Below are 23402 nucleotides of genomic sequence, written 5' to 3' on the forward strand. Positions count from 1 at the left end.
ATAGGAAAGGCCAAAATAATGGAGAACAAGAAACGATACATTATTGCATTAATATTGGAGAAGGAAGCATCCGAAATCATTGAACGAGATAACTTAAAACTTGCCATAGGATCCTTGCTCAACGCCGCGCGCGAGCTAAACTTAGAATCGATATCAATAAGCAAGGGAGCGATAGGAAACATATAGTGGAACATCACGTATAAAATATTAAGAGACACGTTTTGGAACGAAGTAACAAAAATTATAATATGCACACACAAGGTTAGCACACCGCCAGCCGAGCAGAGACGCGATATAATCATCGAAAACTATGCGTCCGCAATAGGAGGCCATAAAGGCATCACAAAAACGTATGAAAGAATGAAAGAAAAATACTATTGGCCACAAATGAAAAAAGACGTACAAAACGAAATTAACAATTGTCGTGAGTGCCAGGTAAAGAAATTAGTAAGAATAAAACCACGTCGACCTATGGTCCTCACGGACACGCCTGAAAAGGCATTTGATAAAATCTCAATGGATATCATGGGTCCGCTACCCGTAACAAATTCCGGAAATCAATATATACTCACAATACAAGACCTGCTCACAAAACATTCCACAGCCATCCCTCTGAAAAACCCAGGTGCTATCGATGTGGCAGTGCCTTGACACATGACTTTATCTGCATTTATGGAGCACCTAAAGCTATCCTGACCAGGGAACGCACTTTCTGAACAACTTAATGAAAAATATAGCTCGAAAATTCAAAATTAAGCAGTTTAAAACCATGCATATCGCCCACAGTCAAACGGATCGGTGGAACGCTCTCATCATGTACTATGGGAATATCTAAAACAATTCGTCAGTATGAACAATGAATGGGATAAATGTCTTAAAATAGCAAATTTCTCTTATAATACCAGCGTACATGAAGGAACGCGTTTCACACCACACGAATTAGTTTATGGAAAACTAGCTCGTACGCCTATCGATAAGGATAATTTAGACGGCGAACAAAACGAGAGTTATGCGAACTATTTAGAGAACTTGTACGACAAAATTTCAAAAGCACAGAGCATAGCTCGTGATAATCTAATTAAGGCAAAACATAGATCTAAACAGTACTACGATAAAAAATCGAGAGAACGAAATTTAAAGGTAGGAGACGATGTATATCTGTTAAAGGAACCTATTAGAAATAAACTCGCTGACCAGTATATGGGTCCGTTCGAAATTATACAATTGCTAGAAAATAATAACGTAAAAATTTTGATCAAACATGGCAAAACCAAGATAGTACACATAGACAAATTAAAGAGGGCAGGGAGTCGGAGCCCCCATCTCGCTGAACCCCCACCAGGCATCGAAGAAGACACTACCGAAGATGAGCCTGAAGGGATCAGAACACATCCAACCACCACATGGCCCTACACCTAGTAGCAATCCTCATTTTACCTACCCTCACGACCGCACTGACCGGATACAATTGTGGAGGGAATGGACTGAACATAACTACGTTGTCGCTCCTTGACATAGGGAAATGCGACTTAGAACTATTGAACCCATTAAAACGGATATATTCATTCAATTACTCCAAACCTCAGAATTCGAAACACTCAATGTATACCAGTGCAAATTCGAAATAGATCGAAATATTTATCATTGTGGGATGCATTCCCACGTATCGGTCGTAACCGAAGGAAAAAAGGAATATGTCAAGGAAATGGGAGCATATAATTGCAAAAAGCTCCACGAAACAGGAACAGCGACGTTGGGCAACGCCGTTGTCAATCGCCTCATCGTTAACTCAACCAACTATCGTAGTGTTACGCTAGCTGGAATCGCTTACAGCGACGGACGATGCGCCGGAGCACAATACACAGACGGGTATGGCACATGGGAGGACGTAGTAGTCCAAGCCACCGTCAGAATTACTCTGAGAACCTTCACAACTCCATTAAAAAGAACAGCAGACAAAATTACGCTGAACTCAGGAACACAATGCACAGCATCCCAAGGAGGATGCAATGACTACGACGGTACCGAAACTTATTGGACCGTCCCACCATACGACAGTTGTCATTTCAATAGATACGATGTCCTGTATGAAGGAACAGCGGTAAAGTTGTCTCCACGAGATAACCAAACAGCACTTGAAATATATACCGTAACCACAGATGACACTACGTTTGCATTAGCTCGAACCACAGAAGTTAATGTATGCGGATATAAGTTCTATCATACAGAGCACCCCAAATTATTAATATTCGAAACTCAAAGAGGAAGAACTTTCCAATCTAAAACCCGCATATCTGTGGACAACCTCGACATCTTCACATATGTAAATTCAAAGTTTGTATATGTGGAAAAACATGTTAAAACCCAACTAACGAGGTTATATAGAGACATCATGGAACAGAAATGTGCTATGGAGCAACAAATATTACAAAACGCTCTATCATTATCCAGAATAGCGCCAGATGAAATGGCATTACGGATTATGAAGTCCGCGGGATACACGGCAGTTACAGCCGGTGAAATAATCTACATTATCAAATGTGTCCCAGTGCAGTGTCGAATACGACGCACGGAAGAATGCTATGACGAGCTACCAGTAACGTACAAAAATAATTCATATTTTCTCGTACCTCGATCCCGAATACTTACAAAAACCGGGTCAAGGATTGTAACGAGCTCCTACCAAACCTATTCAAAATAGACGAAATATGGTACAGAGCAACTACTAACATGGTGGAATCATTGCCGCCACCAGTAATACAACCACTGACCAAACCCGCATGGAAATATGTGAGCCCAGATACACTGGCCACTAGCGGAATATATACAACGGAAGACCTTGATAGACTACGGAACCATATTATGTTCCCCGTGGAAAAACCTTCCATGCTAAACACAATAGCTAGAGGAGCCATGGGACAAGACGTTCCTCGTGGAAGCATATCCATGATCAACCTTCTCGACGAAGAAGCTCTTGATCACATTGCGGAAAGCGCAGGCAAACGCCTCTTGGATGGATTCATCACTTTTGGCTCCGCCAGCGCCGGAGTACTAGCACTATTTATTATCGGGAGATTGATAAAACTAGTAATAGATACTCTAATCCATGGGTACGCGATCCATTCGATCTATGGATGGAGCCTCTATCTGCTAGGTGCATTATGGTCATCAGTGACCAGCCTGATATTATTCTTGGGAAAATCCCAAAAGAACAAGGACGATGGTGGTAAAGAAAGAACATTCATTGCGGAATACCATCCAGCAGCACCAGTAGAAGACTCTACCAACAACGCTCAGCCAGGAATAAGCGAACAAATAAACGAACAACGAACGGACAACGACGAACTATCTTACGTAGAATTAAGTAAAATACTCTTACAAAAATAAGAAAACTGTAATGTCAGTATAAGTAGCTATAATACGAAAAATGTGAGTCCATCGACGCACATTTTTAAATAAGGGGGGGGGTGTCACGTCAAGCGCGTAGACATACCCTTTTCAAAACATATTTTTCTTCATTATATTCCTCAACAGTCTATTTAATTCTAATTATAACGTTCAATTCCATTATTTCAGTGTTATATATATATGAATATATAAAAAAATAAAAGACGTGATGCGTCCCTGGGTAAAGAACATCCCCACCACGGGAGCCGCTGGTGCTTCCCCACATGACCACCGGGGCCCTACCATCAGCGCCTCCCACGCAAGCGCCGCCGCTCCCACCAGAGCGCCGCCGCACTTCGAGCCGCCGAAAACGAAGGAGTCCAGTGCAGAGGCTCCTTCGTATAGTTCACATCGAGTCTCCAGCCAGGAAGGTTCCTGGCTCGTGAACACATCCTCTCTTAGGATCGGATGCGAGTACTCTAAGTTTAATCCTCGGCACGTTAGCGTGTTAAACCGAGAGTTTTCTTTATTTCAATTCTAATTGTAAGAATTACTGTTCAATTCTACTTATAAGACTAGTACGGTTAAGTCACTAATATTATAAAGTTCATTATATCACTCACTCTTAATTTCAAATATATGAGGTGAAAATTGAACCGCGAGTGATCATTAGCGAATCCCACCTATCCTATCCTAGCGGAACGAATGAAACGATCGAGTTCGCGAGGATAAAGAGATCTTTTAAGCATATCAAATAAATTAAAAACACCTCCGAATGAAAACACACTAGTTCGTTGTATCGATCCTCTGGATTGACGCTGTTACGTGTTTGACACGCCGGCGCCTCGATGAGGAACTATAACGATCTATTTATTCTAAATTCCAAATTCAAGTATATTTTTCGTTATCAAGGTTTCGTGTACTCGTGCATGCATCAAACGTGCGGCGCTCCTGAGAGTCGCCCGCGAGGTACGACACCTTGTCGGAATCGTGGACAGTGCGTAAAATAAACGCAAATGAATACGGAATATTGTGTTCTCATGAAGCATTGAGTTGCGGCGCTCATTGCAGAGTCGCCCGTGAGACATAACAAACCGTAGATGACGCTATCACTTGCGTCACCAAGCGCATCTCTCTCTGTGCAAGAGCACAACTTAGAGTCACGAAATAAAACTCATAATGAATTATTGCAGTAAGATCTCTTTGCGATGCCACCGAAACGTCGCCACCGTTCAGGCCGAAAACAATCACTGAAAAAACTTTTTAATGAACTGAACTATCGACTCCTGCGACACTTGCGAAATCTACTGGGTGTCGAGCCAGCCTACGACGAAGATTACGAACAATTATTCTTCGGAAGCTTTTGGTCGCCGAAGCCGCCTCCAACGTGGAAGCTGACCCCCATCACCTTCCGTACCTCGAGATTGCCGCCGCTACGGATGCTCGCCACGGATCCACGGAAGGAAAGATATATGGAAATTAGGAGTAAAATCCTCTACAATTATTATTAAAAAGGTAGGACAGATTTTTATTGCTGCATGTACTCGAATTTAGAGAACCGCCAATGTGCAGGGGACAACTCGAGAGACCGCGAAAAACGAAAACTTCCCCTGCTGCAATATACACGCGTCGCATAAGTCTTTGCCATTGCATCACTGAATTCGGTTATGGGTTGTTCGGTATCGCCAGTGATTACAATGACGCGGGACTTTTGTGCCATCAGTGCAAGCTAGACTGTGAACGAATTCACCCCGAACAACAATTTCGATTAGTATTAAGACATTTTATTCATATCGGAAATAGTCCGGTGTCGCGAAAGTGCGAGCACTGCCCGACCGATTTGTCCATTTGCCGTGAAATAAATAATTGTGATGCGTGCATCGACGCCTTCGTTGCTTTTCTAAACCATTTACGAGAAGGAAATCAAACCTTCGAGTCGTTGCCAGACCCGACTATCATAGACGTTGACAACAGTATCGGGACGCACGAAATTATTTTCTCAAGAAGACTTAGTTTCTTCCTACATAACTTACATAGGCGAAATACCCAACGAGACGATTAAGGTCTCTCAATCAAACAGAATCTTTGCCGCTCGAGATTCCGTCATCTAAATTTAAATCACTACAACCTTTTAATCTAGAACCTTTGCCGCTCGAGGTTCCTTACCATTACCAAAATAAAATTTTTGAAATTTCCCCCATACAACCCGGTGCGAATACGATTCGATAAAATCAAGTCAAATTTCGCTCGGACAAAACGACGTTGCGTCATTCGTGACGTAACACGAGCAAGAATTTCGAGTCTCCGTCGTGATAAGTGCGGATGGATGCACAACATTGCTCCAGGAGAACCTCGGCATTCCTGCTATAGTGGGCGGTGAGTTAATTTCAGAAATTATTTAATAACGCGTGAAGCCTCACTACCTCGCGAACACTTTCACTTATCCGATGCGGTGACGATACGCGCGAAAGAATGAACACGTGGAAATTCAATTATAACACTAATTTATTTAAAAATTCAATTCAAAGTTACACTCGCGAGATATCATTCAGTAACACTAAATAAACGATTGAGACTACTTATTTAAAACTAAAAGGAAAATTATTAGGAACTATATGCTAGAAATCGAATTACGTACTAGAAGTTGAATTATATACTAGAGGTAGAAATAAGACGCTTGACGACGCGCACGAGAGTGGCACGTATTGACGGTTTCGCGGTGCGCACTGAAGTGTCGAAGTTTCGGCGGGTGCTACGGTGCTTTGCTGCAGCGGCGCTGTGGCGCAAGATGGCGGATGACATGGGTACGCCAATGTACGTGGCGCTGGCGTGGCGCGGGTTATGTAGCTAAGCTAGATATATCTATGGCGTGCATTGGTCAGCCAATCAGAACGCGGCTGACCGAGAGTAATGCACTGTAACAGTGTTGAGAATTTTGTTATAGTAATATTATTTTATAATTAATTGATCGCCAGTATCGCTATCGTTAATATGAGCTTATTATTAATATTGATATTGTATTTAAATATATTTAAGAAGTGTTTATTATTATAATCTTATTATTAATATTGATATTGTATTTAAATATATTTAAGAAGTGTTTATTATTATAATCTAGATATGTGTGTGTGTATATATATATATATATATATATATATATATATATATTAAACATTGTTATGAGATATTTTGTATATTTTTATTAAGTATTATTATTTATAATTAGTAAGGAAAGGTAGTAGAGATGCATATTTGCTAAATATCTATGATTATTGAGGAGGATGATTATACTACACTTAATGTAATAATAAATAAATATGGCGGGGCGCGCCATATTAAGCGGAACGGCAATGGCCATTCTCGGTCGTCGGCCTGGCAGTGTGTCACGTTAAGACAATATTTTATGCGCGGTAGGAAAAAAAAGTATATGGCGACTTTCCGGACGTTATAGTTACTTATCCGGTGGAGAAAATGCATTTTCGTTAAAGGGAACTATGTAGAAAAATAATATATCGCTTTTGTAATTTTATCTGTTACCAATAAACCTGTAAAAAAAATTTGGTTTATATTTGAATGACCCTTGTATATCTGTCATTCCTTAATATTTTACTAATAATAGGAACTTTTAAATTTTGATTTCAATTTCTTATTCACATTAGGAGTAATGTTGACGTTTCTAATTAGTACATAATCTCCTACTTCATATTTAGTAACGCGTTTATGTCTCTTATCATATAAGAACTCGTTTTGTTTTTGATAATTAATAATATTATTTAATGCGTCATCTCGTAGTTTCTCTAAGTTTCTATTATCGTCAGAGTACTGATCGAGAATCGGTCGCAAAGCATTAGCCCGACCCCGCTGCTCAATATCAAATAACAAGCGACTTGAGTTTTCACCAGTGGATTGGCATGTAATATTATTTAGCGCAAATTTTACTAGATTTAAACTTGGTTCCATTCTAAAAGGCATTCGGTTAGTTTCGAAAACATTAGCGTTAGCAATCTATTAATTCTTTCCACCTGCCTGTTGGCATGAGAAGTACCAACGGCAATTAATCGATTGTATCAATTTTATTTTAAGAAAATCTTGAAAATAATGAGATGTAAAAGTTGTGCCCCGGTCGCTCATTACTCGATGCGGCTTACTATAATGTTGAAAGTAACTTTTTAAGTGTCTAATGGCTTCATCGGATGTTGTACTTTTGCAAGAATACAATTTGACAAACTTAAACGCATCTACTACTACAAACACATATTTAAACTCTTTGCTAATTTTTTTCTATCCATAGTGATCAATATGAATTGCTTAAAATGATAATCTTCCTTTCGGTATACTATGTAAATAACTCTCAAGCTTTCCACTAACGGGCGAAAATTCAGCACACTTTAAACAATTGTCAATATATGTTTTAACTTTCTGTTTTAACTTATAATTAATAATTGTCAATATATGTTTAAACTTTCGCATTTGAAGAAATTAATATATCTTTGAGATACTAGAATTGTAGAATTGTAAAATATTTATTATATGTTCCTCTCAGGGTTACATAGACTTATCATACATAACTTATCCTTAATCTAACTTAACCTAATTTATGCATAACTAGTCTAGCGTTGAACGCCTCCCACGCTCGCCTCCCCCCCCACACACACATACATACGCGCGCGCGCATACACATAAATACACTCACACTCACAAGGGATCTCTGCTTCTGTCGCAGGTTTTGAATGAAAACAAAATTGAACCAAAAACATTGTTCCGATAAACATAGTATGGTACATACTCGTATTCTCAAAGAGCAATAATTACTCTCTCTCTCTCTCTCTCTCTCTCTCTCTCCCTCTCCCTCTCTCTCTCTCCTTCTCCCTCTCTCTTATAGACCGAGAGTAACTATGAGTGTTATCTAACCGGGAGGTGTCGATTAGTAAACAGCGATGGGGATCAGCAGAGATAGGGCAGGTTTCACAGGATCTATAGGATCTACAGGATCATTCACGATAATGGGCAGTGGAAATAAAATATCAGGTATGAGTGGATCATCTAGTATTGAAGTAAAAATAGATTGGCTCATAAGAACTGTGAAAGAAATCAAAAATAAAAGTGTCTGTAAAAAAAAACGATGATCGAAGAAGTTGTTCGAGAAGAATTGGGAAATATTAAACAAGAGTTGGAAGATTTGAAGAAGATTTGAGATTGAATGATTCAAGGAATAGCAGATGGATCAACGGATGGAATGCAAAGAAGCTACAGTGAAGCGATTAAAGAGAAAAAGAAAGAAAACATTATAATTGTTAAGTCAAAGATGCAACAAGAGCGGGAAGCTACAAAAAAATCGATAAGATGGATATTGACAGTATGGCAATAGGAATAACGAAATTCAAAAAGAAAGCAAAGGGACAGTAATTATGGGTTGTGAAACCGGTGAAAAAGTGGAAAAATTGAAGAAAGCAATGCAAGCCAAACTAGGTAATGATTACAAAATTGTAGTCACAACAAAAACTGAAAATAAAAATTGTTGTTAATAGATGAAGATGAGATAAAGTTAGACGATGATGAGCTTATAGCTACAATGAAAAAACAGAATAAAATGTGTGCGGAAAATGCGAATAGTGAAGAGAATAGTTAAAGAGAAGAAAAATAATAATAATAATGCGAAAAGAAGAGGAAACGTAGGATTAATAATAATGGAAACGGACGAAAAAATGCATAAGCTGATGTTGAAAAAAAACGAAGTTAAATATAGGATGGAAGAAATGTCCTATATTTAATCATGTTAATGTTAAAGAGATCCTAAAGCGAAAGATGAACTTCGACGGCCGTCCGTTAATGCCATCTAAACGGAATTAAAGAAATGTATGCCGATTATTACTAATGCATTATTTTTAAACAAGGAGAGATACCTATACACACACGCACACATGCACGCATGCACGTACGCACGCACGCACGCACGCACGCACGCACGCACGCACGCACGCACGCACGCACACGTACATGCACATGCACACGCACACGCTACATATTAGATTTATATATGTAATTCTAGAAGGTGTGTGTGTGTGTGTGTGTGTGTGTGTGTGTGTGTGTGTGTGTGTGTGTGTGTGTGCATGTGTGTGTAAGTATCTCTCCAATTGTTTACAAATAATGCATTAGTAATAATCGGTATCGTCCGGGCATACATCTTTATTAGTAACATCAAACAGATGCTTCTGATTATAATTTTTATCAATATCATCCAAATAGACGCTTCTGACATTGACGAAACACCATTGCACTAATTATAAGAATATAATTGTGAATAAAATAGTTATGAAAAGAGCGCTTTCTTTCGAACACGTAATTTCGTGTCATGCTCTATCTCGATTCATACCGCGACAGGCTCACGTGTGCAAGGCACGCACACAAAAGATGAGACACGTACATGTGCGCTCGGCGCTCGGCAACGTTGGGTTGGCCAAAGAGAATAGAAATATCATTCTACTCTCTCGCACCGAAGCGCCGTGAGAATAGGAAATACCGTTGTATTCTCGCGTATGAGAAGCAAATAGAAATATTATCGTACTCTTTCGCGCAATATGCGCCGTGCGATGATCCAGCGCTTTTGATTATCGTTCATTATTGCTAACGTAATATAGCGAAAGAATTAAAAAGAATAAACAGACATTAACAATGCATGAAGAGAAACGAAAAATTATATATAATTTTATGTATAAAAATTATAGTTGTGTAATAAATAAAAATGTCTATGAAATTATTTTCTCTGTATAAATGTATAATATATGTTTCGAAAATCTTTAAGAAATTCACAATTTTGAGTAATTACTTACAAATTCGACAAGACATTTATTGAATGATAAATGAAATAATCAAATTATATTATTTCTTCTTTCTTTCTCCTTTTCGTTTAATATAAAAATAAGCGTATCTTGTTGAATTTGTAATTAATTATCTGAAATATAATAAATTTTCCATTTTTAAGAGTCGGAATATATACAATAAGATTGTAATAAGAAAATAATTTCGTATTTATTCTCACTCATTTATTAAACTCTTCAGTTATTATAGTTTTATAAAATTATGTAACAGGTCATTATGAGTATGATAAGTAAAGCATATAACAATTTTTGAATTTTTTCATACATTATTTTCATATCTGCTTACTCTTTTTAATTCATACTATATATATCAACAATAATGAGCGGTGATTACGCCGAAGACCACACAGTGCATGAAGCACGAAAGAGTATGATAATATTTCTATTTCCTTCTCATACGCATCGAGAGCGCGAGAGAATACAATATTCGATATTCCTATTCTGTACTCACAGCGCATCGGTGCAGCGCCGTGATTTTTTGGTAGATGGTGTTGCAATCTGATTCTGATGAAAGACAAGGATGAGTACATGAAAAGAAAGACCGATGATGTCGTAGAAATGAGAAATAATTACGCATACTGTTGATGCTTAGATCTTTTTTGTTAAGCTTTTGATTGTAATTTTACAAGCTCGATATTGTTCTTTAAACTAATCCGAAGTGTGAAACTGTATCATTGTGTACATACAAAGCTGCAAAACTTTTATATTCATCGAAATAAGACATCATGTTTCTCTCTTGCATAACGTGTAAGGGATGAAAAAATGGATCAATCAGAGTCCTTTATTCTCATTCGTCGAAATGAGAAATGATTATACGCATACTGTTGATGCATAGATTTTTTTGTTAAGCTTAAGATTGTAATTTTACAAGCTCAGTATTGTTCTTTAAAGTAATTCAAACTGCGGAACTATATCATTTTATTCATACGAGACTATAAAACATATATATATATATATAATATAATAGGAATTTATATATATATATATTTAAAGTAAAAACAAATTATGTTGACTGTTTTTATTGAAAATACTGACAGGATTATCGACACATCACAGCCGGCATCTTTGAAATGGCTTTACAGATTACAAAATCTTTTTGTACAATTGAAACATAGCACAAAAAAGAAGTGCGGGTCGATTTCGATAAAAAATTAAATTCACTTTATTCTAGCAAGCAAGTTTATTGAACATTTTATCGATCCCATAGATTGTTTGTCTTTATCTTTCCTCTGCAACGCCATCTATTGCAAGATCTATCAACTACAATTACTGCTCTACTTATCATTTTATATCTGCGCCAAGCATATGTATACGCGTAAAATCAATACAATCAGTACAATCTGTTCAAGTCTCAAACTTTTTTTCTAAGCTTTCAATCATAAATCCAAAAATATAATATTGTTTATTCATCTAGTCCGAAGTGCGGAACGTACTCATTTTGTATATATGAGCTGTAGAATTTTTATATTAAGGAAACGAAAATTTGATGTAACAGCTATACAAGCTAAAATTACGTGAATTTTTTTAATTTTTTTCTTATTTATTTGTTAAATCAATCGTCCTGCATATTCTTTTTGTGCGTATTTTAATTGCCTGAAAGGATTTTGCAATCTGTCAAACCAATAAACAATTCTTTGGTGCACTGTAATGTGTCGGTAATTCCCGTCACTTTAGAATCCTCTTAAAAGATGCTTCAAATGTTGGGGATATTATCATATTGCAAAAAATTGTACAAGAGACGAAACACGTCATAAATGTGCAGGAAATCATAATTCGATGGAACGGCAACAAAAAAGAAATGTGTAAATTATATGTTTATATTCGAACATACAATCTAAAAAATGATGAACATGATGCCCTTTGTACGGAATATCCGACTTTTAAGAGAGCGATACAGGAGGAGAAGAGGAGAGCTGGCTGGGAAGACGCTAAATAGCAACTACGGAAAGAAGCGGAGCTAATACTATATATGAATGCGCAAAGTTTAATAGCGCATAGAAATGAGATGCAGCATCAGGTTTTGATGAAATTAATTATTCTGCGTTAACACTATCCGAAAGATTAACTGAAGAAATCGAAGACAATGAAATGAATATGTCATTGCAATATAATTAGATGTAATGCTGAGAAACACAGGAAGATTGGTTTTATATATAAAAGACGATATGAAATATGAATTAATATTAGCGAGAAAATTAGAATCGAACTGTTGGTGTGTTGCGGTAGAAGTTAAAGAAAAAAATGTATAAAGGAATAATAATGGTAATATTATTTACCGAGCGTATCGCATGGAGAATTTTTGAGATTTTAAGAGGACACAGTAGAGGAGTTAATAAAAGGAAAATGCATGGTAATAGGAGACTTTAATCTTATAATGGATTCGTTCTATGCGAACAAGCTGCAAATGACAATGTTAAATTTAGATATGAAACAATACGTTAACAAACCGACGAGAATTACGAAAGATAGTCAGACAATTATAGATTTAATTTTCGCTAATAATAATAAAATAACAGTACAGGTAATTCATGAACTTAAAATTACAGATCACACGTGTCTAAAAGTTGAGTTGAGTGCGAGTAAAGTTGAAAATAAAAGTTGAAACAAAATACAGGGAATTTAGTGCTAGGAATTATAAAGAATTCGATGCTGTAACGTCAGGAGAGCCAACGTAAAAATTTTTCCTTCCCCTTTTATCCCATCTGCGCAGAAGCGCCACTATTCAAGCCAAAGTTGACAACAACCGGCTCTCCTGCCGTTGACATATCACGCGCTGCGCCTTACCGCCAGTGAATATACACTATAATGAATATAAGTAATAAAATTAAATAATAATAATAAATAAAATCATGCTAACAATGAATCTAATTAATTGTAAAATTATTAATACTACAATAAGGCTCGCGTTGCTGTTGCGCATCATCTCCAGTCAGCCGCGCGCTGATTGGCCGACCAATGACCATTATAGATGTGTGCGTCTAGTCTAGCTTTATAGGCTATGACCGCCGCGAGCGCCACGTGCTTTGGCGTACCCACGCCATCCGCCATCTTGCGCCGCGTGCGTTGGCGTACCCACGCTACCGCCACGTTGCGCAACAGCGCCGTCGCAGGCACGCGTTACAACGCGCGGCCATGCTCGTTCATTCTTGTACGCGCCGTCAAGTAGTACACATCGTGCGAGTGCCAATCCAATCCTAATCTCAATTCCAATTCTAATTTTTAAGTCAATTCTACTCCATCTCAATCTAGTTAAGTTAATTAAGTGATCATTTGTATTCTAAATTTTGTATTGCTCTAAATTTAACCAAGTGTTACGCGAGTGTAATTCGATTCGTGAATATTTGAATATAGTAAGTACAGTGTATTCGCCACGTGTCATTCATTGCATCATCCTTCCTATCGCCGCGAGAAATCGGAAGTGTTCGCGAGGCTAAAGGGGCATTTATAACACTCAAACCTTGTTTTACCGAATAATTAGCAGTTAAAGCAAGAATTCCGATCGTTTCTGGGGGCAAGGTTGTGCATTATCCGCACTTATCACAAAGGAAACATTGGACTTCGAGCACGCGGTAATCCTAATCTTCTAACTAATACAATATCGCCTAGAGCCTCTGCCGAATGCCTAAAGCACGGAGGAATCGCGCGTGTCGTAACAACGCACTTCGGCGACTTGAATACGACCTCCACGTGGCCGCGATTTACGATCATAACGCGATCATCGGCGAGGAAGTGAGTTACGACGGCGAGTACGAACTCCTCGTGCACGACCGCCTCTGGAGCGCCTTATCAGCCCCATCTGCGCCCGTAGCAGCTTACCAGGAAAGCAGTTTTGGACCACGCATCTCCCTCGAGGAATATCTGCGCAGAGCGGACACCGAAAGGTAGGTGAGAATCATACACCGAGTTTTATTCCCGGTTGCTTTCGCGTTTCCCATCGTGCATACGTTTACATCAGTAAAAGATAGAGTATAAAGAAATTAGACGTGAACGAATATAAGAGTACTCGCGTTCAGGATTCTTTCGGGTTGCGTCATTCGTTTTGTTCGCGTCGACCGACCGTCGCATGGTTGCATCACCCGACCGGAAGGGTTTTACGACCGACCCTTTTTTGCCGCCCTTGCCACTTTCTCCTAAGGCATGTAGGGTTTTGTGTCGCTTTATCGTTGCGCCCGGAAATATTCCAGTTTCGTAATACCAATTTAACATTGAATATTTGCCGCGTAATATTAATTCCCGTTATTTGACGTAATGTGCCCGCCTTGTTTTCTCGAGCCACGAGATTCGCGCACTCACCCGGCCGCCGTATACAGATACCGTAGGAGCACGGTGCGTTGCTTCACCACGTTCGGATATCGACGCGTGGACGACGCTATCGCCGAGTTACTCCCTAATAGTGCCGAATATCTTTGCTTTCGATGCAAGGAAGAAATACCGGAGGGAACTCTTACGTATCGTCTTGAATTGGCCCACGCGTTCCAGTTCGGGTATACTTCCGCCCGGGATCATTGCGATTGCTGCCGTGCCGTCTTGTAATAGTCCGCGACATTAAGCTTTGCCCTGACTGCACCGAAGTTTTTACTGTGTCACTGGAAGTGCTTGGGGAATTAGGCAACGCTATAGAGAACATCTGCGGGCGATACTACCTCGACGAGACGAATCCCGCTCCCGACGGCATTTTATCGCGCCGACTAACCAATTTCTCTGTTGCATTGATCCGCTTACAGTCTAATAATCACCCGACGTCTGTATAAACGCAAGGTTAGCCGTGTAATTCGCCGGAATTCCTCGAGAGCTCAATAATTTGCCGCTGACATTATCGGAGAGGTTCCCGCGGTTTTGATGTAACGTAATCAGGGTTTCGTACTCCTTAATTCCTTAACTCTTCCGAACCGCTGCTGGCGATTTGCCGCTCGATCGTTGGCAGCGTCGCCGAGAGGCGAGCGTATTCCCGCCTTTGTCCAGTGCCACGTGGCGATTTGCTTTGGCAATCTCGCCACCGCCTGCGACGTAACAATGCAAATGAATTTAGATTAGTGGAAGGTAAAGTACAAAAAAATCAAAATAAGAATGTTAGTGTGTTACGTCGCAGGCGGTGGCGAGATTGCCAAAGCAAATCGCCACGTGGCACTGGACCAAGGCGGGAATACGCTCGTCTCTCGGCGACGCTGCCAGCGATCGAGCGGCAAATCGCCAACAGCGGTTCGGAAGAATTAAGGAATTAAGGAATTAAGGAGTACGAAACCCTGATTATACTGCTCAAATCCGCGGGAACCCCTCCGATAATGTCAGCGGCGAATTATTAAGTCCTCAGGAAATTTCAGTGAATTACACGGCTAACGTTGCGTTTAACCAGACGTTGGGCGATTATTAGACTGTAAGCGGATCAGTGCAACAGAGAAGTTGGTTAGCCGGCGCGATAGGATGCCGTCGGGAGCGGGATTGGTCTCGTCGAGGTAGTATCGCCCGCAGATGTTCTCTATAGCGTTGCCTAATTCCCTGAGCACTTCTAGAGACACAGTAAAAACTTCGGTGCAGTCAGGGCAGAGCTCAATGTCGCGGACTATTACAAGACTAGCGCGGCAGCAATCGCAATGATCCCGGGCGGAAGTATACCCGAACTGGAACGCGTGGGCCAATTCAAGACGATACGTAAGAGTTCCCTCTGGTATTTCCTCCTTACATCGAAAGCAAAGATATTCGGCACTATTAGGAAGTAACTCGGCGATAGCGTCGTCCACGCGTCGATATCCGAACGTGGTAAGGCAACGCACCGTGCTCCTACGGTATCTGTATACGGCGGCCGGGTGAGTGCGCGAATCTCGTGGCTCGAGAAAGCAAGGCGGGCACATTACGTCAAATAACGGGAATTAATATTACGCGGCGAATATTCAATATTAAAATGATATTACGAAACTGGAATATTTCCGTGCGTAGCGATAAACCGGCTCAAAACCCTACATGCCTTAGGAGAAAGTGGCAAGGGCGGCAAAAAAGGGTCGGTCGTAAAACCCTTCCGGTCGGGCGATGCAACTATGCGACGGTCGGTCGACGCGAACAAAACGAGTGACGCAACCCGAAAGAATCTTGAACGCGAGTACTCTTATATTCATTCACGTCTAATTCCTTTATACTCTATATTTTACTGAAACGTATGCAAGATGGGAACGCGAAAGCAACCGGGAATAAAACTTGGTGTATGATTTTCACCTACCTTTCGGTGTCCGCTCTGCGCAGATACTCCTCGAGGGAGATGCGTGGTCCGAAACTGCTTCCCTGGTAAGCTGCTACGGGGGTGGACGGGGCCGGTAAGGCGCTCCAGAGGCGGTCGTGCACGAGAAGTTCGTACTCGCCGTCGTAACTCACTTCCTCGCCGATGATCGCGTTATGATCGTAAATCGCGGCCACGTGGAGGTCGTATTCAAGCCGCCGAAGTGCGTTGTTACGACCCGCGCGATTCCTCCGTGCTTTAGGCATTCGGCAGAGGCTCCAGGCGTATATTGTATTTAATTAAAAGATTAGAATTACCGCGTGCTCGAAGTCCAATGTTTCCTTCGTGGTAAGTGCGGATAACGCACAACACCTTGCCCCCGGAAACGATTGGAATTCTCGCTTTAACTGCTAATTATTCGGTAAAATAAGGTTTGAGTTGTTAATGCCCGTTGCCTCTTTAGCCTCGCGAACACTTCCGATTTCTCGCGGCGATAGGAAGGATGATGCAATGAATGACACGTGGCGAATACACTGTACTTACTATATTCAAATATTCATGAATCGAATTACACTCGCGTAACACTTGGTTAAATTTAGAGCAATACAAAATTTAGAATACAAATGATCACTTAATTAACTTAACTAGATTGAGACGAAATAGAATTGACTTAAAATTAGAATTGGAATTGGGATTGGATTTGGATTGACACTCGCACGATGTGTACTACTCGACGGCGCGTACAAGAGTGAACGAGCATGGCCGCGCGTTGTAACGCGTGCCTGCGGCGGCGCTGTTGCGCAACGTGGCGGTAGCGTGGGTACGCCAACGCACGTGGCGCAAGATGGCGGATGGCGTGGGCACGCCAAAGCACGCGGCGCAAGATGGCGGATGGCGTGGGTACGCCAAAGCACGTGGCGCTCGCGACGGTCATAGCCTATAAAGCTAGACCAGACGCACATATCTATAATGGTCGTTGGTCGGCCAATCAGCGCGCGGCTGACTGGAGATGATGCGCAACAGCAACGCGAGCCTTATTGTAGTATTAATAATTTTACAATTATTTAGGTTCATTGTTAGCGTGATTTATTTATTATTATTATTTAATTTTATTACTTATATTTATTACAGTGTATATTCACTGGCGGTAAGGCGCAACGCGCGATATGTCAACGGCAGGAGAGCCGGTTGTTGCCAACTTTGGCTTGAATAGTGGCGCTTCTGCGCAGGTGGGAAAAGGGGAAGGAAAAGAAATTTTTACGTTGGCTCTCCTGATGTTACACCTCCCCCCCTAAGAAGAAATGCAGGGCCAGGTGCCGTGCATTTCTCCTGCTCTACTAGAGGTTGAGTTGCAGAAGGTTTGAGCTACAATTATTTTACTTATGTTTATTCGTCTTATATTCTAACGCTTGTAATTAGTTATCGCACTTATTTGTCTCTATACTACGTCCTCGCGTAAGTATTTTTGGAGTTCACTGTATGACCGCACATGCTCACTAAACTTTTCCTTTTCAGCACTAGGGGCGATTTCGGGCGCCGTCGGTGTGTCTTCTGTCGAGCTCTGAGCTATTGGCATGAGGCGTTCCCTGCTAGGCGAGTCGGTTTTTGTTGCTGGGTTACCCATATGCAGCAAAAGGTTAGTGACCGACGACCATACTGCTCCCAATATATGAAGGCTCCATCCGTATATTCTGTGCAACGCGTATCCGTGGATGATTGTATCGATCACCAACTTGATAAGTCTGGCTATCACGAATAACGCCAAGACTCCTGCGCTGGCCGAGCCAAACGTAATAAATCCTTGCCATAATCGCTTCCCTGTGCTTTCAGCGATCCGATCTAAAGACTTTTCGTCGAGAAGATTCATCAAGGAAATACTCCCGCTCGGGACGTCCTGTCCTAAGGCCCCTCGCGCTATTGTATTCAGCATAGACGGCTTTTCGACTGGGAACATTATGTGGTCTCGCAGTCGGTTCAGATCGTCCGCGGAGTAGATTCCACTGGTGGCGAGTGCGTCCGGACTGACGTATTTCCACGTGGGGGTAGAAAGCGGCTGGATCGTCGGCGGAGGAAGCGACTCGATCGGCTTCAGGCCTACTCGGTACCAACTGCCGTGTAGTTTGTACATGCCAGGAAGCAACTCGTTGCAGTCTTTGTGTGTTCCTGTCCTGGTCAGAATTCTGGTGCGTGGCAATAAAAAGTGTGACGAATTGCGGTAGGTAACTGGCAACTCGTTGTAACACTCTTCGGTATGTCGCAGCTTGCATTCTACTGGGACGCATTGGACAATATGGATGACTTCTCCGGCTGTGACCGCCGTGTATCCAGGGGCTTTCATTATCCGGAAGGCCATTTCGTCTGGGGCTATAGTTGCCAATGAGAGCGCATTCTGGAGGATCTGACGCTCTAATGCACATTTCTGCTCCATAATGTCGTGGTAAAGCCTGGTAAGTTGCGTTTTCACGTGTTTCTCCACGTAAACGAATTTCGAATTCACATAGGAGAATATATCTAAGTTGTTAACTGAGATCTGTGACTTAGATTTGAACGTGCGTCCTCGCTGTGTTTCCAATATAACAAGCTTTGGGTGCTCGGTCTGGAAAAGTCGATAGCCACATAGGTTGAATTCCGTCGTTTTTGTCAAGGCGAACGTTGTATCTCCGGTGGTCACTGTATATACCACTGGGGCAGTTTGTTTGGGCTTCGGCGACAGTTTTATGGCCATACCCTCGTAAAGTATATCGTACTGGTTGAAGTGGCAGCTGTCGTCGGACGGTGTTTTCCAGAAGGTTTCCGTACCGTCGAAATCGGCGCAGCTCCCCAGTTGCACGGGGCAGCGCGTTCCAGATGGCAGATTTAATGAGTTCGCTGACCGTTTGAATGGTGCTTCAAACGTCCTCAATACCACCTTTAAGGATGCTTGTACTACCACGCTCTCCCATGCTCCGAATCCGTCCGTGTACTGCGTTCCGGAACAACGGCCGTCAGCGTGCGTTTGTCCAGCCATAGTGACGCTCCTATGATTCGTGGCGTTTACAATCAATCTATCCACGAAGGCGGTTCCCAGCGCGAGAGTTCCAGTCTCGTGGATTTTCTGGCAGGTTTGCCAGCCGATTTCTTTGATGTACACCTTTCGACCGTCGGATACAATTGATATGTGTGAGTGCATGCCGCAGTAGTATATGGTCCGGTCGATTTCAATTCGGCATTGAATTATTGGCAAGCTCTCGAAATCGGAACTCTGCATGAGTTGTACGTACGTCTCCGTGCTCGCTGGCTCCATATCCTCGACATTACAGGCGCCGACGTCCAGCAGCGACAAGGTTGTGATATTGAGTCCGCTGCCTCCGCAGTCATAGCCCGTCAAGCCAAAGCTGAGCGTCGGGAACAGTAAAAGCGTTAAGATTCGTTGTGGCTCCATGTTTCTTCAAGGGGTGACGTGTGTCGACTGCCGCTTGGTTGCTCGCTCGCCCCCGGCTCTGGTTGTGGTGGGGCACGGCGTGTGGTGGGGCTCCGATTCCCCGCCTTCTTCAGTTTGTCCATATGGATAGTACGCAATTTACCTGGCCTTATCTCTAATTTAACATTATTATTACTTAGCACGTCCGCTATTTTGTAGGGACCGGTGTATTGTGGACTTAGTTTATTTCTCACAGGTTCTTTAAGCATGTACACCTGGTCTCCCGCTTCAAAGTTGCATGCCTTAACCCTTTTATCATAGTATCGCTTTGATCTAACCTTCGCAGCATTCAGGTTACGACGCGCGGCTCTCTGGGATTCGCTTATTTTCGCATTTAGTTCGAGTAAGTAGCCAGCGTAGCTTTCGTCGCGCTCGTCCTCGGGGAAGGGATCGCTTTCGGGAGTACGCGCGACGCTCCCGTAGACCAATTCGTGAGGGGTGAACTTCGTTCCCTCATGTACGCTCGTGTTGTAAGAAAAACTAGCTAATTTTAGATATTCGTCCCAATCGTGGTGGTCATTGACAAATTGTTTCAAGTACTCCCAAAGTACATGGTGCGAGCGCTCCACGGAGCCATTGGACTGAGGGTGGTACGCAGTGGTCTTACACTGTTTAATTCTGAATTTGCGAGCTATGTTGCGCATTAAAGAATTTAGAAAATGAGACCCTTGGTCCGTTAGTACCGCTCGCGGGGCACCATGCACGCAAATGAATTCGTTTACGAAAGCGTCGGCCACGTCGATAGCCGAGATCCCCTTGAGGGGGATAGCTAGTGAATACTTCGTCAAGAGATCTTGTATAGTAAATATGTACGAGTGGTCCTTGCGAGTGGTGGGGAGCGGCCCCATGATATCCATAGATATCTTATCAAACGCTTTGTCGGGTGTATCCGTTAGAATCATGGGCTGTCGGGTCTTTACTCTAACCAATTTTTTTAACTGGCAGCCTTCGCAATTATTTATGAACCGCGTTACTTCTTCCTTCAGTCTAGGCCAATTGTACCGCGATTTGAGGCGCGCGCATGTTTTGTTTATGCCTTTATGGCCTCCTATTGCGGACGCGTGATATTCCTCGATCAAGCGGATTCTATCTTCGGGGGGTGGAACAGTGATTTTATTACCGCATATCGATATTTCTATATCTTGGTTCCAAAATGCGTCGCGAATAACCTTTTCTATTTTCCTCCACGGTACTCCACTCGCATCCCCCTTGCAGACAGATATGGACCGTATGTCGAGTTCGTTCGTGACGTCGAGTAGTGACACCACGGCCTCTCTAATACTTTCTAGCGTGGTTATCGCGGAGACATTTACTTCAATCGGCAATGCAATAATTCGCCGTTTGCCGCTTTGCGTGACGTTTGCCCTGTTCAGCATGACGTCCCGCAATTTAGGCAGTAGTCCCTGTTGGCTGAGCATCCGAGCCCCTAAATCGCAAGGTTCACCTTGGACGCTCACGAATACCACCAGGTTGTCGCTTCTACTCGTAAAGTTATCTACGATTTCCTTCACTTTCGCGTGATGGAATTGAAATGGAGCGTTATTCGCGTTAAATAGAGATTCTTCGCTGGTGTCGCTGTCGAGGTCCTCGTCGGAAGTGACGACGTGGGGGCGGATTTCGGTATCGTCGTCGGTTGACGAATCTTCCTCGGGCTCGCTATCGTTCCGTCTCGCGATATTCGATGTGCTCTCGAGGGGAAGGACGGGAAAAGCGGGGTTTCGTGACAGCGCGTCTGCGTTTACATTAGTTTTGCCGGCTCGATACATAACTTCGTATTCGTATTCGGCTAATTTTAATCGCCATCTGACTAATCGTGACGTGGGGTCCTTAACCGAATGCAACCATGTCAAGGGTTTGTGGTCGGTGACGAGCTGGAATCTTCTTCCGTATAAATATGGTCTAAAGTAATTTACGCAATAAACTATAGCGAGCAATTCCTTTTCGATCGTGGAGTAGTTCTGTTCCGGCGGGTTTAGTAATCGGGACGCGTATGCGATAGGGAGATCCTTGCCAAGCGGTCCCTGACTGAGGATTCCGCCGATCGCGAACTTGGAGGCGTCTGTAGTTACGACGAATTGTTGAGAAAAGTCGGGATATTGGAGAAGGGGTTCCGTGCATAGGGCGTCTTTAAGCTGCGCGAACGCGTTTTCCTGTGGATCGCCCCATCCGAACGGTACCTCCTTTTTTAATAAGTCCGTCAGAGGTTTAGCTGTTTTCGAGAAGTTCGGTATGAATCTCCGATAGTAACCCGCGAGTCCGAGAAATTGTTTAATGTTTTTCGCGGTATGGGGGCGCGGAAAATTTTCAACGGCGTGAATTTTTTTCGGGTCAGGCTTCACCCCGTCTTCTCCGATTACGTGGCCCAGATATGTGACCTCTTTCCGCAGAAATTCGCATTTGTCAGGCTGGAGGCGGAGCTTCGCGCCTCTCAATCTTTCGGCCAGCTTATTAAATTTTATTTCATGCTCTCGCAGTGAGCTAGCATATACCACAATATCGTCGAGGTACACGAATACCTCGGTTCCTTGGAGGCCGCTCAACACCTGATCCATAAGTCGCTGAAAGGTCGCCGGGGCGTTTTTTAACCCGAACGGCATGCGTTTAAATTCATAGTGCCCGAAAGGCGTGGAGAAAGCCGTTTTCGGCGCGTCCGACTTATGCATCGGTATTTGATGGAAACCCGACGCTAGATCGAAAATGCTAAAATATTTCGCGCTTCCCAGTTGATCTAGGATTTCGGTTATGTTGGGGAGGGGGTACGCGTCGCCTATTGTTTTCTCGTTGAGCGCTCTGTAATCTATGACCATGCGCCATCGTTTATTACCTTTCGAATCCGGTTTCTTAGGAACAATCCACAGAGGGGAATTGTACGGGGAATTGGAGGGACAGATTACGTCGTTTTTTAGTAGCTCGTTTACTTGCTTAGTAATTTCCTCTTTGTGTATAGGCGGGAATCGATACTGCTTTGTATTGACGGGTTGGTTATCCGTCGTCGTAATCGCGTGAGCAGTAGCGTCTGTGTACCCGAGGTGATCGGAAGGGAGCTGGAAAAGATCTGGGTTTTTTTCGATGAGCCTACCGACATGCTCTGTCTCCACCTGACTGAGGTGCTCTAAACGAAGGAGCGTTCGAATCGCTGAGATTCTTTCTGAATTCGATTCTACTTCCTGGATTCTACTTCCTATAACCCCGCAATTAAGAGAGGACTCTTCCCTAGGGAGGTCCCGTGAGATTGATTCGATCTCCTTGAGTTGGATAGTAGGAATGGCGATTTCTTTATCGGATTCGGTCGAGTTGATTATTTGCGAATATGCCCTTCCGTTGCGATTAGTCACGACCGCTTCGCCGAGGTATACCCCATCGCAGACTCTAAGTCGCGGGATATAACCGACTGCTATTTCTGGGTTCGCGACGTTCATACAAAACGTGGCGCGGCAGCGACCTGGTATTACGATAGTTTCCCGTCGGG

The 23402-nt window shown here is 42.5% G+C and overlaps 1 protein-coding gene across 1 annotated transcript; it reads right to left on the reverse strand.

Annotated features, from left to right (window-relative positions):
- Positions 1-17811: 17811 nt before the first annotated feature.
- On the reverse strand, positions 17812-21459 carry LOC148934868 (uncharacterized). Its single transcript, XM_089083217.1, has one exon. The coding sequence runs from the start codon at positions 19892-19894 to the stop codon at positions 17912-17914; it is 1983 nt and encodes a 660-aa protein (XP_088939343.1). The 5' UTR covers positions 19895-21459; the 3' UTR covers positions 17812-17911.
- Between the last annotated feature and the right edge of the window lie 1943 nt (positions 21460-23402).

The sequence above is a fragment of the Pogonomyrmex barbatus genome, unplaced genomic scaffold (assembly GCF_055798465.1).
Source record: "Pogonomyrmex barbatus isolate J1 unplaced genomic scaffold, ASM5579846v1 scaffold7, whole genome shotgun sequence".
Classification (NCBI taxonomy): Eukaryota; Metazoa; Arthropoda; class Insecta; order Hymenoptera; family Formicidae; genus Pogonomyrmex; species Pogonomyrmex barbatus.

What these genes read in the sequence shown, in the direction of transcription:
- LOC148934868 (XM_089083217.1), bottom strand. Translation starts at nt 19,894, where the DNA reads ATGGAGCCACAACGAATCTTAACGCTTTTACTGTTCCCGACGCTCAGC.